The 15648-nt window shown below is 38.3% G+C and overlaps 1 protein-coding gene across 3 annotated transcripts in view; it reads left to right on the top strand.

The window, feature by feature from the left end:
• doc2b (double C2-like domains, beta) overlaps positions 1–15648 on the top strand; it is a 183287-nt gene that overhangs the window by 149792 nt on the left and 17847 nt on the right. For all 3 annotated transcript variants that reach the window (XM_084940914.1, XM_084940915.1, XM_084940913.1), the window contains one exon: positions 8457–8611. In XM_084940914.1, coding sequence (XP_084797040.1) covers positions 8457–8611 — 155 coding nt within the window. The remainder of the gene's footprint in view (positions 1–8456; positions 8612–15648) is intronic.

The raw sequence follows: 15648 nt of genomic DNA, 5'->3' as shown, positions 1-15648 counted from the left end.
CAGACTTTTCCATTTGATTACATTTTGTATGATGGATTATGCAGAAAAAGTAGAATTGGGCTGAAAGATCTATCGCTTTATCACCTATTCAGGTTGTAAATCGTGTCTTTAAAAAGTAACTAAGTAATTAATTAAAATAAGTCATTAGTAAAGTAACGGGATTACTTTTTTGGGGAACTAATCAGTAATTAGTTACTGATAGTTACTTTCAAGTAACTTGAACAACACTGGTCATTAATATACTGCAACAACATGGGAATAGGAAGTGGAGGATGCAAGAATGAGTTGAGTAAAGTTTGTTTATCTGACTGTTTGGTTTCGCTTAACGTGCCTTATAATGACCTTATGGTCCGAAAAATACTGTAATTTTGTCCATTGTGGTCACTCTCGCAGTGAATGCAGTTTACTTGCTACTTTCTTGGTATTGATTATTTATATGCTGGCACAAAAAGGAGCTGTTAGCAAAGGGCTGGTGTTCAGGCTAAATGAATGATCTGTGAGTGTGAAACTGAAAAGAAGACAGTGAGTGCTGTAAAAATGTCAGCGCTTGTCAGGCATGCTGGGCTTGTTACTATCCAGGCAGCCTGAGGTTTGTGCTTCCTCCCTCGCTACTGTATGTGTCTCGACGCTCTTGGTTTGTCGTGGATTCCTAAAGTGTGCTCTGTTAAAGGATACAGGCAGACGGAAACTACAAAATCACAACTGGACAAAATGGATTTGAGAGTAAGCTGAAGTGGCAACTGAAACATGTTGGCACGCTAGATGAGTTGAATGTCGTCACCAGTCCAGTGAGACGTCTTGTAAAAGTCATGTGTGATTCATGTGGGGAGAGTCAGCTCCTTGGAGATATCTGATTAATATCCTGCTGTGGATACTGCTAGACAGATTGTTGAGCCCTGTCTCCTACACACAGTACAAGAGTGTGTGGTGGAGGCAGCAGTCTGCGTCTGCAGAGCTGTTTCTTTATGCCAGTTTTGCTCTTCATTTAAATATTGTTTTCTGATTATTGTGGGAGTTTTGGGGGTGTTAGCAGCAAAGATCATAGATTGCACAGCTTGTGAGGGCACTTTTTTTTGGATTCTTTTTTGTGCATTTCTGCCATTATTTGATGGTGAAACAGTGAAAATAGACAGGAAAGTGGTGAGAAACAAAAGAGTGCCACGTGTCAGACTCAAATCTGGGCTGCTGTCTCCAAGTGGGCAGCTATGTGGATACGTATCTATATACATGTATCCTTCAGGCTCAAGTCCTCTACCCAAAGCCTGGGAGCTTGAGGGTCCTCTGCAGTGTCTTTGCTGTTCCTTGGACTTCTCTCATCTGGACACAGATCTTGGATGATGTTCCTGGGATCTGCTGAAGCCACTGTTTCCTGTTTCCTTCACCTTCCACATCTTCTCGAGCTCTTCTCTCAGCCCTTGGTATTTCTCCAGCTTTTCATCTCTTCTTTCTCATGTTGCTGTCACTTGGTATATCACTGCACCTGTCTCCTTCTGCTTGTCCACCACTACTATGTCCGGTTGGTTAGCCATGACCAGTTTGTTTGCCTGTCTAGAAGTCCCACGGGATTTTAGCTCTTAGGATTTTGCCTGGTGTGGTAGACCCCAGCTTTTATTCATCTTGTGTTCAGAGCTTGTTACTGTCAATGTTGACAACATCGCAATGTTTTTAGGTATATTTTTGTGTTTTTACATCAACAACTTGCCAGTGGTACTGGTCATTGTCTCTAAGATTTTTGGGGGGGGGTTCTTGCCACTTGGAGGCAGAAAAAAGAAGTTGTGATAATGCATTTCTACCCTGTGGCATCAAATAATGCTGTTCTGCCAGATAGTTCTTGCAACTCACCATGGTGTGCAAGGGTTCTTTGATGCACCAGGTGCAGCAACACTGGGCGCTGAGAGATCACAGCCCCGAGCTACAAAATCTCCATTAGTGAGTTGGCTAGGTGATGGATGGGTGGGTTGTTTATTAGCCACAAGAAAGTGGACTGCATCCCGTTTGGAGCTTTGTCTTTTGCTTTGTTTGTTTATTGGGAGTGACAGACCTGGCTCACTGCTGCTTAAACGCGATGCATCCAGGCACTGGTGCCAAATTATACCATGTCCTTTTCTGTGAGACACCAACAGCATTGAAAAAACAAAAGCATTTGGCACATTTGAAATGAGAGCGGGTTTTTTATGCACACAATAGGGACATGTGATCATATTTTAAGCTGATATCTTGACTTGTTGGCAAACAGGTGCTTATTTATCCATCCAGCTGCTTCAGAGCTCATTGTCATTCATTTACAGTCATGGTTCTGGCCACCTGTGAACTCCTGAAGGACATTCATGGCTGGTTATCTGATAAACACGCATTTTATTCACCTGCTTGTTGATGTATCTGAAAAATGCAGAAAAATGTCCATTCAACTGAAACCAGTAATATTTAAAAGTTGTGAAAATTTTCAGAACATATGCAAACTTTTTTTTTTATTATTTGGCAAATTGAGTTTTCTTTTGACATACTGACAGCAACTTTCATTCAAAGTAACAGGGACTGTAGTTGTTGTCTTGTACATAGTTTTCATAATATATCTATGAATGCACCATGTACACTCTGTCTCTATTACTCCATTTACAAGTATGTGAGAAATAACTAGTCCAAAAAATGCTATGACCAAAATTATCTTGCAGTAGTCTAAAGGACATTTTGCTACTGCACATGCATTAAAGTGGTTTGCCTGGTTCTTAAATATTATGGGTTTTATACGGTGGCCCTGAGAGGTCAAACGCACTGCAAATTAAGGTCACACACAAAAAAATTAAAACAAATTGCTGAAAAACCACACAAAACACAACATAAGTTGGAAAAATCTCCCAAAAGCTCACAAAATATAAAATAAATATAGCTCACATAACACAGCTGAAGTGATTTAGGGGAGATAATATCTTATCTGAATGATCTTAAAATTTCTGTGATTTAAATTATGTTCCTGACCAAGTCAGGCCCACAAGTGATTAATTATGAAATTCACTGTGACTTCAACAAGAGAATCACTGATTTAAGTCGGCTCTTGCAGTGAGGGGAAGAGAAAACCACATGAACTAGCTTACATCTTAAAGCTGATGCTTTTTATCTCCTGCTGGGGGTGGTCGACACACAATCCAAATTCCGGCAACTTTCCTCCCCGTCTAATGTAAACTGAGATGTGGATGTTTTGACAGGTGTTTTTTTACTATTTGTTTATTGTATAGCTTGCGTTTTACCTTGTATTTGTTGCATTTCTGAGATGTTTTGGGTTGTTGTTGTCCTTGTGTAAGAGATTTGATCTCAGTGGGACTTCCTTCCTTGCTCACAGTAAATAGTTCCCCCACTGGCGCTCCAAGGCAGTGACGGCAGATCCAGACACAATCAAACCACACAGCTATATCAGCGTTATCAGCTCTATCTGTTATTTTCTACAACATATAAAACTTAGCACCTGAAAAGTAAATGAGTCAATGTACTGTACTATGTTATTGCAGTAAAATCAAGGTTTTTCAGTTTGACTTCACTGTAGCATCCAGTCTATCAGAGATGAGAGAAGGAACTGAGACAGAAAATCTAATGAATATTAATTTGAAATGGCACAAACAGTTTTCAGTGGTCCAGGCACTTTCAAGTAGCTCTCGATTAGCTTAAAGTTCTTTAGACTCATTGGCCTTTGCTATGTTGATATGAGTGGCTTTATCCTGTGTGTGTGGTTAAAAATAAGTGCTGAGGTAAAGGGAAAAAATAATGAATTACTCACATAATCAGCAGCTGTGGAGGAGTTGCTGGTAAATTGCATTTCTAAGTCACTGGACATGGAAAAAAAGCTCTTTCGGCTTCTGAACTGCCTTTCTGTCATTTTCATACACTCAAGTATTTTTTACTTTCTAGATAACAAGAAGTGCTCTGTGGGCCAACACGAACTTGTATAGTAGAAGAAAAGTACATTCATAAGATTGTCGTGAATAACTGGTAGTTGTACAGGTCTGTTTTACCAATAACTTAACTAACAAGCACTGATGTAATAGGTTGACTCATACTGTAGTAAATCAGGCTGTTTTTTCTGGGGGGGGTTTTCTTTTCCATAGTAGTCTCAGGATAAAGTGTGTCTACTTTGCTGGGTCTTTTTCCTCTTTTACTCCCCAAATTTGTTCCCTTTTAATTGTAGACACCTTTACATTCCTACCTTTGAAGTTGTTCAGTCCCATTTAAACCAAGTTAATGTTAAATACAGTCAACTCAAAATTGCTGCTTTTTAAAAACAGACAACACATAGCTGCTCTTTGTTTTGTTTTGTCTTTTACAACAAAACACCACATCAAAGTACTGTATTCTCAACATCCATCTAAGGATGAAGAACTGAGTGAAAGAAACTGCAATCATGGTGAGATAGGCAAGTAGATTAATTCAGTGTGGAATTTACCGAAATCAGGATGTAATCTTTGAGGTCGGTAAGAAGTAGAGGTTGGTGGAGTTTGTTTAAAAGATAGCAGGTAAAAGTAAATATTGTATGAGAGCAATGCCTACATTATATGGAAAATATGCATTGCATAAGTTCATCTATTTGCAATGTTGCAAGCATAATGTTAAGGCCATATTTTAATCATGCAGAAATTATCTTTAATCTTCAGAAGCTGCAGATATTTTTTAAAATATATATTTTTTTAAATCATTATGAGAATACTTTATCAAGGACAAAACAGATCGTTACAGCTGATATGATCACTGATATTCCAAAGTTTATACTTCAACAGAGTTTTTTTGTTTATTTGTTTGTTTTATTCCCCTCCTCAATCGAGGAGTGTGGTTCTTTACGATTAACCCGCTTTCAGGCTGCCATTGAGGCCTCTAAATGGCAGAGCAACTGTAAGCACCTTGAAGCAACTGCTGCTGTGATTTTGTGCTATATAAATAAAACTCAGTTGGACTGAAGTTGTGCTTAAAGAACACGAAACAGCAAGGATGTTTTATAAGACGAGGATTTGTGATGACATTTTGGTATCTGTAAGGCTTCCCTTTTGTTGTTAAAGTGAACTTGTGTTCCCTGCTTATTTATTTGATCACGTAAAACCAGGGAGATCAAGAATCTCTTGAAACTGAGCTCCTAGATGAGACTTGTAGACAAATGTACTGCTGTAGGATGCTCATATTATATTGGCCTAGAGTTTCACTCTGAGCCATTTCATACCACTCTAAATGATCAGTTTCATGGAATGTTTTCTGTCATTGGATCTGTATGATGTCACAGGGGATAGATTTTAACAGGTCTTTGGTTCAAATCTTGTATTTATGAGGGGCAACCAATCAGAAGAAAACTGGCTTAAAGGAAAAAAAGCTAAAATCAAGTGTTTCAGTCAGAGGATGAAGTGAGGGGCTGATTCTGTAAATAAGGATTATTTTTGAACAGTGAAGCATGCAAAGCTACTGCAGGAGAGTCCAAGAGTACAATATGGAACTAGCAAAGAGTATAATAAATCCAATCTCCCTTCTAGGAAAATTTGTGAAGTTATTTTCATTGGATTATTGGATCACACTGAAACTTAAAAAAACACAGGAAAAAAGAAAAATGCTGCAAAAAGCACCAAAAATACAACTGAAGTTGAATAAAATACAATAGAAATAGAACATAAGAACATTTGCTCACTGATGCTGGTCCGTCACCTTATTGTGTCCCCAGAAACACTTTTGTTTTGTTTTCCGTTGTGTTTTATTCAACTTATGTGGTGTTTTGTGTGCTTTTGCAACATTTTTTTTAATTTGCTGGCGTTTTCTTTCCGTTTGACCTCTAAGGGCCACGGAGTAAATGAATGTTAAAAAATATGTGTTTAATTTTTTTGAGCAATGTGCTAACAATGTGGGTAGATCTAGAAAATTAGAAGTATAGAGATAAGGTTATTCAGACAACATTTTTTTTCTTTTGTTTATAAAAAAAATGTTTTATTTAAAACAAATGTATATACGCACATACAAAAATCCATCCAAAACCATTCAAGAAGCCTGTTTTTTTTAATGCTGCAATGTTATTTTTGTGCCAAGAAAGCTACATATTGTGTTGCTTTCTCCCAGGATGGAGGGAGAATTGGAAAATTCCTGGACTCTTAAGCACAGTGGGAAGAAATTGTGGAGAAGCTTGTTTCCTATTTCAAAATACTTGATTTGCACAATGAGAAAGTGGAGCTGTGTATCAGCAGCTTGCAGAACCCACCGTGAGCCTCCTGCCTTCACTTGGTAGCCAGCTACACGGTGAGAACGTTTCAGTGGCTAGGATGTGGTCTCTTTAGTTTCTCTGTCCTATTTTGTTCCTGAGGCATGTCATCACATTTTGACTGCACCTTATGATCATTTAACAAGCTATCAAGTTGTGTACTGTGCATGATTATGATTGATGCAGTTGCAATGGTGTCAGAATGACTGATGCTATCCAGCAGCCTAAGAATGAGACTTCCTGTTTAAACAGAGAATTTGTTTATATAGAAATCTGTGGTGGTGGTGGGGGGGGTGAGGTGCTGCGTTTGGAGACACACTTTTAACATCATGTGTCAGTTCCGATGTTTTTCTTGTCTCGAGGAACATGGTAAATTAATTTTGATGAGGCCATTAACTCATCATCTACAATGGAGATGGGATCAATCAGTGTTTGGCTGATTTTTAAGGCACGTACTTGTCTAGACAGCTAGGACTGTGGGTGCTGGAAACTTTACAGGTTACATGGTGAACAGAAATGTCCTGGCAAAGACAGAAGCCTGGCTACAAAGAGCCAGAGCAAGCCAAGAATAGACTAAGGTAAAATTAAAAGAAGGTAAAAAAAAAAAAAGAAAGACCTGTCCTCCCACTCCTTCACTGGATCCTGATGAGGTAATGTTTTACTGCTTTTATATAAGCAGCTGTGCAGCACAGGTTCAACATCCCTGAGAATTCAAGTACATAACATGGGAAAGCAGTATGTGTGTAATCAATGGGGGGCTGCAAGTATTTTACCAAAACATAAAAGGAAAGACACTCATGTGACATTTCTTAGTAGGACTCGGACAGATTTTGAAGACTTGAGTGTAGGTGGATGATTGTAGTGGCAATGAGAGAGGCAAAGGCCAAGACTTCTAATTTCTTTTTAATAAATTCTGGGTAATTCAGGGACCCTTCAAAATAATAAACGAGCAATATGCAGTCTCTGTGCCAAGGACATGGCATGGTTACAAAGATGTTCCTCCAAAATTCTGGAAGTTTCTAGCTTAAGCAAAGGTATGGGTCAGATGAGATGGGGTTTAATCACATCTTTCACTGCATTTTGGCTTATGTAAGTGAAAATGTTTCAATTTTAGAAAGCGGAGGCGGACACAAGAAGAGAGATGGTTAGCCTGTGATTTCCCTTTTTTCCAGCAGAAGACCTTAAATCAACTTATATCAAACTGCATTCCCAGTTTGATTTAAGTCATGGGATAAGGAGAATTTTAAGGATTAAGTTATATTGTTTAGATCCGGGAATCCGCCTACCAAAGACTTCAATCCGGCTCACTGGATGGATTTGGAAAATGTAAATGAGGGCATAAATTTTAGACTTCTAACTGTATTTTCATAAGTTTTACTGCTTTTCCTACTGATAAAGACATCGCCCACTACCATTCATACCACACCTAATAAGTAATAGATAAACAAATAAATGACAGAAAAGACTATAGAAATGTAGCTTTTACACAGTGGATCTAAAACAGGAAAAAGTTTTGTACAAATTATCAAAAACTCTGTTTTATAACTACAGGACAGTCTAAACCAGTGGTCCCCGACCTTTTTTCCGCCAAGGACCGGTTTATGTCCGACAATATTTTCACGGACAGGCCTTCAAGGTGTCGCGGATAAATACAACAAAATAAAACCAGTACCGGTACCAAAAAAAAGAAGATTTACTCATAACACACAAAAAAAGACCCAGGGAAAACGAGTTAATGATAACAACGCTAAACAAATAATGATAAAACCCCTGAAACATAAACCATAAACGACTCACGGACTGGTACCGGCCCGTGGCCCGGGAATTGGGGACCGCTAGTCTAAACAATGAGCTACTAGAACTTTAATTCATTCATTTCTTACAATTTAAACCCAAGAGGTTTCTTTCATTTGCTATCGCTGCATCTCTTTTAATGTAGAAAAAGTGAGACATATTGTTGAAACTGCACTTTTTCTACATTATGATATCGCAGAGATTACATGTGTAGTTAAACTTCTGACCTAGAGGTGACAGAAAAGGTTCATCCAAGCCTGATAAAAATAAAAGACTGTATGTTAAAGATGTTTGTGGTCACACCGCCATCATCCTTTTGCTGTGAGTCGCTTGACTTTCTTCAATAATTGCGTTTGATTTTTGGCCAAGACGCTTGTTGGCATAAATGTCAGTCTTTTGAAAGCTCAGCTGGTTTTGAATCGTAAATCTTCTCATTTCCACCCTGCAGGTCAAGACTGAAGACAAGTCTCTGGAGGAACGTGGACGAATCATGATTTCTCTGAAGTACAACACCCAGAAGTCTTGCCTGGTAGTGGGCATCATACGCTGTGCTCACCTTGCCGCCATGGATGCCAACGGCTTCTCCGACCCCTACGTCAAAACGTCAGTATGCAAACACTGGCAGGCACATCCAAAAAGAAACTGGGGCTGTTTTACCATCTCCGGGGAGCAGATTTAATAAGGTTAAAAACCCCAATTAAGCAAAAAGGATAATAAGGGATTTACTTTGATAGTTTTGGCAGTCATTATCTATCAGTAGTAATTTTATTTTCATTTTATTCACCCCTGAGATCTGCGCCAACCTCTGACGAGGGAGCAATCATAAAACCAGGCAGGTGCTCCAGATTAACTTATTTGGAAAAGGGAAGAAAAGCAAACGTGTTTTTACCACGAGCGTCATGCTGCAGTTTGTTGTACTGTACTTAATATAACTTCATACACAGGCATGTTTACACACCTTTGAAAGCACTCACTTTCAGGTCTACCTCTACGTGCTTAGATAACAAGGACAGAGGTGTTTGCTACAACCTGTCAGATGATCTCGTGTTTCTCGACTTGCCAGACTTCAGTGTATCTCTGGTGACTGCAGTGGGCACTGTTGTGAGGAACAAGAATTTATACAGTCATGTACGGAAGTTTGAGGAAGTAAAACTGTCTAAGCTTGATAATCAGTTTAATCAGAGCAGAGGAAATAGAAAAGAACATACACTACTCTCACTTTTTAGTCAGAGTATAGCATCAATCAAGTCAATTAAACCTGTGGGATATTGATTTGGTCAAAGTAGCAGAGGGGGTTGTTAATCAGTTTCGGCTGCTTTGATGTTAATGAAATAAACAACAGGTGCACTGGAGGGGCGACAATGAGACAACCCCTAAAACAGGAATGGTTTTACAGGTGCACTGACATTTTTATCCTCCTGATTCTTTCTGACTGACTAACACAAGCATGGAGGGAGTTACCAGGAAACAGGCAGTTACACTGGGATAGATGTACAGGGCTGTAGAAGGCCCTTATCCCATCAGGAGGACCGGGTTACGAGGAACAGGATGAGCACTGTCGAAGTCCTACCAAATAACCTCCAGCAGGCCAGTGATGTGAATGTCTCAGACCAGACAATCAGAAACAGACTTCATGAGAGTGGTATGAGGGCCCAGCGTCCTGTAGTGAGCCCTCTGCTCACCCCCGGCCTGATTGGCATAGAACAGTAGAACTGGCAGGTCCATCACTGGTACCCTGTGCTTTTAACAGATAAGAGGAGGGTCACCATGAGCACGTGTGACAGATGTGAAGCGGTCTGGAGAAGGTTATGCTGTAATGTTGTTCAGTATGACCTCTTTAGGCGTATTCTCAGACATCATGCTAGTGCAGTGGTTCCTGGGTTCCTCTTAGAGGACAACAATATCCCTCATGTCCAAGAATTTGCACGCAGTTGCTGGAGGAAGAAGGAATGGATACTATTATCCAGTCCATATTAGTATAGAAATCCAGCATGATTTATTTTCCCATTAAGATCAGATTGTGTTCTCAAAATTTTCCTTTAATTTTTGGGAGCATGAGCATCTTAGATGACTTGATAACATTTCTATGTGGATTTTTGGTGGCTCTATGCCTTTCAAGAAAAGTTTTGTAGGACAGAGTCAGAAAACAGGCACAATGGGTGACCTTCTATTGCTTCTCTGCAAGGTTTTAGCAACAGATTGAAAGCATTTTTTGTAGTACAGCACAGAAACATCAGTAGGATATGGTTGTTGTGCAGACATATATAATAACCAGGTGAGACACAACTTTTCCATGTTTTTCTCCCATTTAAGCACAACAGATCGAGTAAGTCATCGTGGCTGAGGTCCTGTGATTTAGTGACAATAATCCTTTAATTGTCCCACAAGGGGAAATTTGGGTGTAACAGCAGCAAGAAAGACACATATACAACAAACAGTACACAAGACACAGAACAGAAACATACACAATTACATATTTACATCAAGGACAAAGTGGTTTCCAGCATGAACCAACCTTTTGGCTGCAAACCTCTTTTACTAGCACTTTATATTACTGCTTGCTAATAATGTGGCAGTAGATAAAGCAGTACCATGTAATTATCAAACTTTACTGCTGGAGCTCATAGTCAGATAATTCAAATGCCCACAACAAAGACAAATAAAGTAAAAACATTAAAAATGCAGACAAAGGCAAAAGAGAATTGTAATAGTTTAGTAACAATATGATTACTTGTTAATAACAGGTTGAAAATATGTAAATATGATATCAGTAATGATGTTATAATGAAATAATAAGTGCTAATAGATGATTTTGATGGTTATCACACAGAAATTACCACAAGGTGAGCAATCACAGCAAAAGGAAACAAAGTTAGCAAAAAGGAGGATGAATTTTAGCATTGTAAAGTAGTAAGTACCAATTCTAACTTTTCGTGTGAGATTAGCTTATTATGTGAGACTAAACCCATGTTGCCTCATTTACCTCATTATAAGTGTCACATTTTTTTAAAATCCAAATATATAAAAATAGAATTTGAATTCATTAAGCATGATGAAGAGTGTCATTAACCCTACACTGAAAAAAATGATTTTCAAGAAAGTAAAAAAACCTTGTTTATGGACATGTTTTCTCTTTTTTGTCTAAAAACAAAACATATTCTTAACAAGAAAATTAAGCTCGTTCTAGGAAAATATCTCTAACTTTTTCTCAATAAGATATTTCAGCTCATCTTGAGCTTTATTTACCAGTTACAGGGTACACTGCAAAAGAGCTCTACTTGAAATAAGCCAGATATTCTGAAAACTGACAAAACTTTCTTGTTTTGAGAACAACATCTGCCAATGGGGTAAACAAAAGTTGCTTGGCTAGAATCCTTAAAGCTCGCAAATTAATCTCTTCCTTAAATCCTTAATTATTACGTAAGTGGAAGAGTTCAAATTTAGATTTTGAACCAGAACAGAACCAATTCTGCATTAGTGGAAATGCCTTATCGTAAAAAACAAGTTTTGCCTTTATGTATAATTTATATGAACTGATTTCATGATTTTGATTTTCAGGCTTTTGGGTCATCAAACCATAACTTCCACGTTTTCTTGTTTATGAAGTTTATGCACCTGACTCTTGATGATGATGAGGGTCCATAACAATAATGCTTTTGTGTGATAAATAGAGATCTAACCTGAACATTACTGTATGTAATCAAATTTATATCAAAGAAGAAGCTCAGTGGGATTTCAAGTTTAAAAAAATAGTCACATATATTCTGTAGGGAGACACAAATTGCCTATTAAAAGTAAAATATTAGTAGTAGTAATAGTAGTAAAAGTAGTAATAGTAAGTGAAAAACCACACAATGCCAATCAATCCAAATCATAACTATAGTTCCGATAAATCAACTGAAGAAGGTTTTATTTTGTCTCCATAGCTGACCAAACGTTTTTAACTTGACCTCAGGACATTTCTATGTTTTTGTAAATGTAATCCTCATGTTATAAATGGTCATCAAAGCGCTTCTGTTTCTTATCAGAAAATATATTTCCATCCTTTTTCTTGTTACATTAGCAGACTGCTCTTGCTGTTGCAGGTTGAAATGCCATGTTTACAGTGATTTGCTTATTTTGTACCGCTTTCGTAACAAAAACCCAGCAGGGAACCCGCTCACGCCATTTATCTCCTCCTCGATTTAGACCAGTGCAAGAGGAAATCAAACACCCAGGCTTTGTTATAAAAGTGGATTCATTAAATGTTTGGGCAAAGTCATTTTTCTGAAAAAATTGAAGACAACATAGGAAAATAAACACTGCTGGAATGGCACAATAATAACCCATGCAACTATTTTATTGTTAAAGCAGGAAAAACTATGAGTCACATTTGAACCATTTTCCTGAATTACCTCACAATTTCATAGTAATGTATTGTGCCTTCATTGACTCATGCAGTAATTTATTTTACAATCTGTTATTGAGTAATTGAATTTTGAATCATGCGTCTGCACATGAAATTGCAGGAAAGAGAAAATTAAACCATTCACTGACAGTCACGATGTTTACACTTTAAATTACATCAAACCGATCTGTGTCACTCTTAAAGGCCTTGAAATAAGACAAAATATGATGTAGGCGCCAAAAATACTTTTCCTCATTTTTTTTCATATACACTCACTCTGCCACATTTTTAAAGTTACACCTTACTAGTAACAGGTTGGACCCTCTTTGCTTTCAGAACTGCATTAATTATTCATGGCACAGATTCAGCAGCATGTTGACATTACATCATCGAGCAGTTGCTGCATATTTGCCGACTGCACATCCATGATGTGAATCTCCCATTCCACCATATCCCAATGTTCCTCTATTGGATTGACATCTAGTTACTGTTAAGTCCTTTTGAGTGCACCGAACTCGTTTTCTATTCAATTCAATTTTATTTTATTTATATGGTACAAAATGACTTTAGTCGCTGCAGTCGCTTATAATGTAAACTAGATACCATGGGTTATAAGGGGATGGACATAGTAAACAACAATATTCAGGTAGGCTGTGGTGTTAAACAAAGTGTGCCAAGAAAACAATTACACCACCACCAGCAGCCTGAACTGCCTGACCCACCGTCTGAAGTTTCATCAGGCCAGGCAGTGTTTGTCCAATCTTCTGTTGTCCAGCTTTCCTGAGCTCGTGGGAATTGTAGCCTCAGTTTCCTGTTCTTTGCTCATGGTAATGGAACCTGGTATTCTGTAGTCCGATCTGTATCAGTCTGTTCACTCTCCTATGACATCATCAAGGCATTTATCTCCAGAAAACTGCTACAAACTGGCTATTTTCTGTTTCTGAGCACTTTTTGTGAACCCTACACATGTTCAGAGCCACTTAAATCATCTTCCTTCCCCATTCAGTTCAAACTCCAGCAGGTTCTCTTGTACATGCCTACACGCCTAAATGCACTGAGTTGATGCCATGTGATTGGCTCATTATTATTTGCACTAATGAGCAGTTGAACAATAGCCAGTAATAGGTTTACTGACTAATGCATTAGCTGGTGAGTGTATATGATGTTGCAATGGTGGATGCTCATATTAAGCATGGCCAAAATTCCAAACAATGGCAACCTGAGGAGCGAGCAGTTCTCTTTCAAACTCCTGATGCTCACATTAATGCTGTTCTCCATTGTTATGTGGCACATTTTAAAGGTGCTGAAATGGATTAGCTGGCTGGCAGTGCTGATGTTACACTACCTGTGCCATCCACAGGCTACAATTCGAAGGACAATCCTGTTTATCACACAAACATTTCCCAAGTCTTTCATCTGGCTGAGCAATGAAAGTGCAATTAATTTCCGACTCTGCTGTGCACACCTCGAGAACAAAAGCGCGACTCATTTCAGTGGAGAGGGACCGGCAACAATTTTCCAACCGTCAGAGGACGGAAAAAAATCTTCCCCAAGCTTGAAGGACACCGAGGCTGATAATAGATTTACTGACTGATTCACGTGAAGGAGAATAAAGAAAATGTATAATCTGACACATAAACGGCGCCACAAGATTTCTCTGTCGCTACCTGAGTTCTTCTAAGTGTCTATCTAAAGGATCAAGTCACAGCTGTCAATGAACGTTAAGCTATTTGCTCTAATGTGCTGGTAATGTCGGGGATATTCGGAAATTGTGCGAAAGTAGAATTTAGACACGCATTAGTCAACAAGGTAGTGGAGTACTTTACACTCTTTAATGGCCATTCAGTCAATGACAAGTACATTTCATCGGCTTTGAAGTAAAGAGTAGTATATTTTAAAACTCATAGGCATAGTTGTACTCTACAATCATGGTATAACGCACACAGGAAAATATTTAAAGTCATCATATTGCAGAATTGCTCTGTTTGCATCATAACTTTCACCCTTAGATTTTTTTTATGCCAGGGGGTCAGTAATCCCATTACGTGATAACGATTAGGTTCGCCGCAGTGTCCTCATCAACAATTTCAGCTTCCACTCCCTCTGGGGTACACTTGTGAGGAATAACCCACTTAGCCTCCCTTTAAGTCTCTTTGTTACCTTGGGAAATTGAAGTCTGTGAGGGTCCAATGGGCACATAACAGAGGAGAGGGATGTGATGAGGTACTGTAATTGCAATGAAATATACCACATCAGAATGAGCAATACCACCCAAAAACTGTTCTTGGCCAAAAGCACAGAGGTGCTAAACAACATGCACTATGCTGGTTTTGAGATAAGTACAAGTTGCCTTGTGCATCATTTATGAAAACAGAACAGAAACAAAGGTCTAACCTTAACTCGCTCTCACACACACACACACACACACACACACACACACACACACACACACAGAGAGGCTGTATACAAACACAAATGCCTTCATCCAGAGAAACTAAGCACTAAGGCCCTGTTTTCTCCTCTGACTCACAAACTGCAGCGAATGCAAACTGAAAATGATAAGCACATTGTTACATTTTGTGAGCACGCCAGGAACGCCTCGGCTAATTTAAATAAATATGAAGTTTAATTTCTTTTGCATATTCCACAACATACTCTCAATTTTCAGTGTGGTACATACACTTCACCAAGGATAATGGAATCTAAAATAACATAACATGTTCGTTTATGATGATGTTCTGAGCAGTTTTAGAGCTAGTTGTTAAACTGTTATGCATTATGCTGAGAGTCTTTAAATAATGCGTTCATCTGTTTCATATACTAAGAAAACAAGACATCTAAGAAAATATAGAATAGAATAGAATAGAATTCAACTTTATTGTCATTGCACATGTCACAGGTACAAGGCAACGAAATGCAGTTGGCATCCATCCAGAAGTCCTTTAGACATGATATAGATATATTACAAATATATATTAGCAATAATATAGATATGCAGAGATGGGTCTATTATGGTATGTTATAATGTGCACGGTATGAAGGTATGTTATGAATATGCTATAACTATAAGTATGTACAGGCTGTAGTGAGTACAAACTATGTACAGGCTATGAAAAGGATATAAATATGAAAAACTATACAGAAATATGAGATATACAGCTATACAGAAATGTGAACTATGCAAGAAAATACTGCCTGACTGTAACTTTTAGGGTGAAAAAGCTTGTTACTAGAGCACTTCCCTCTAAGATAC

Source organism: Perissodus microlepis, chromosome 10 (genome assembly GCF_051167445.1).
Source record: "Perissodus microlepis isolate ML-2025 ecotype Zambia chromosome 10, ASM5116744v1, whole genome shotgun sequence".
Taxonomy (NCBI): domain Eukaryota; kingdom Metazoa; phylum Chordata; class Actinopteri; order Cichliformes; family Cichlidae; genus Perissodus; species Perissodus microlepis.
The sequence above is the reverse complement of the archived record's forward strand: the minus strand, read 5'-3'. Positions and strand labels throughout refer to the sequence as shown.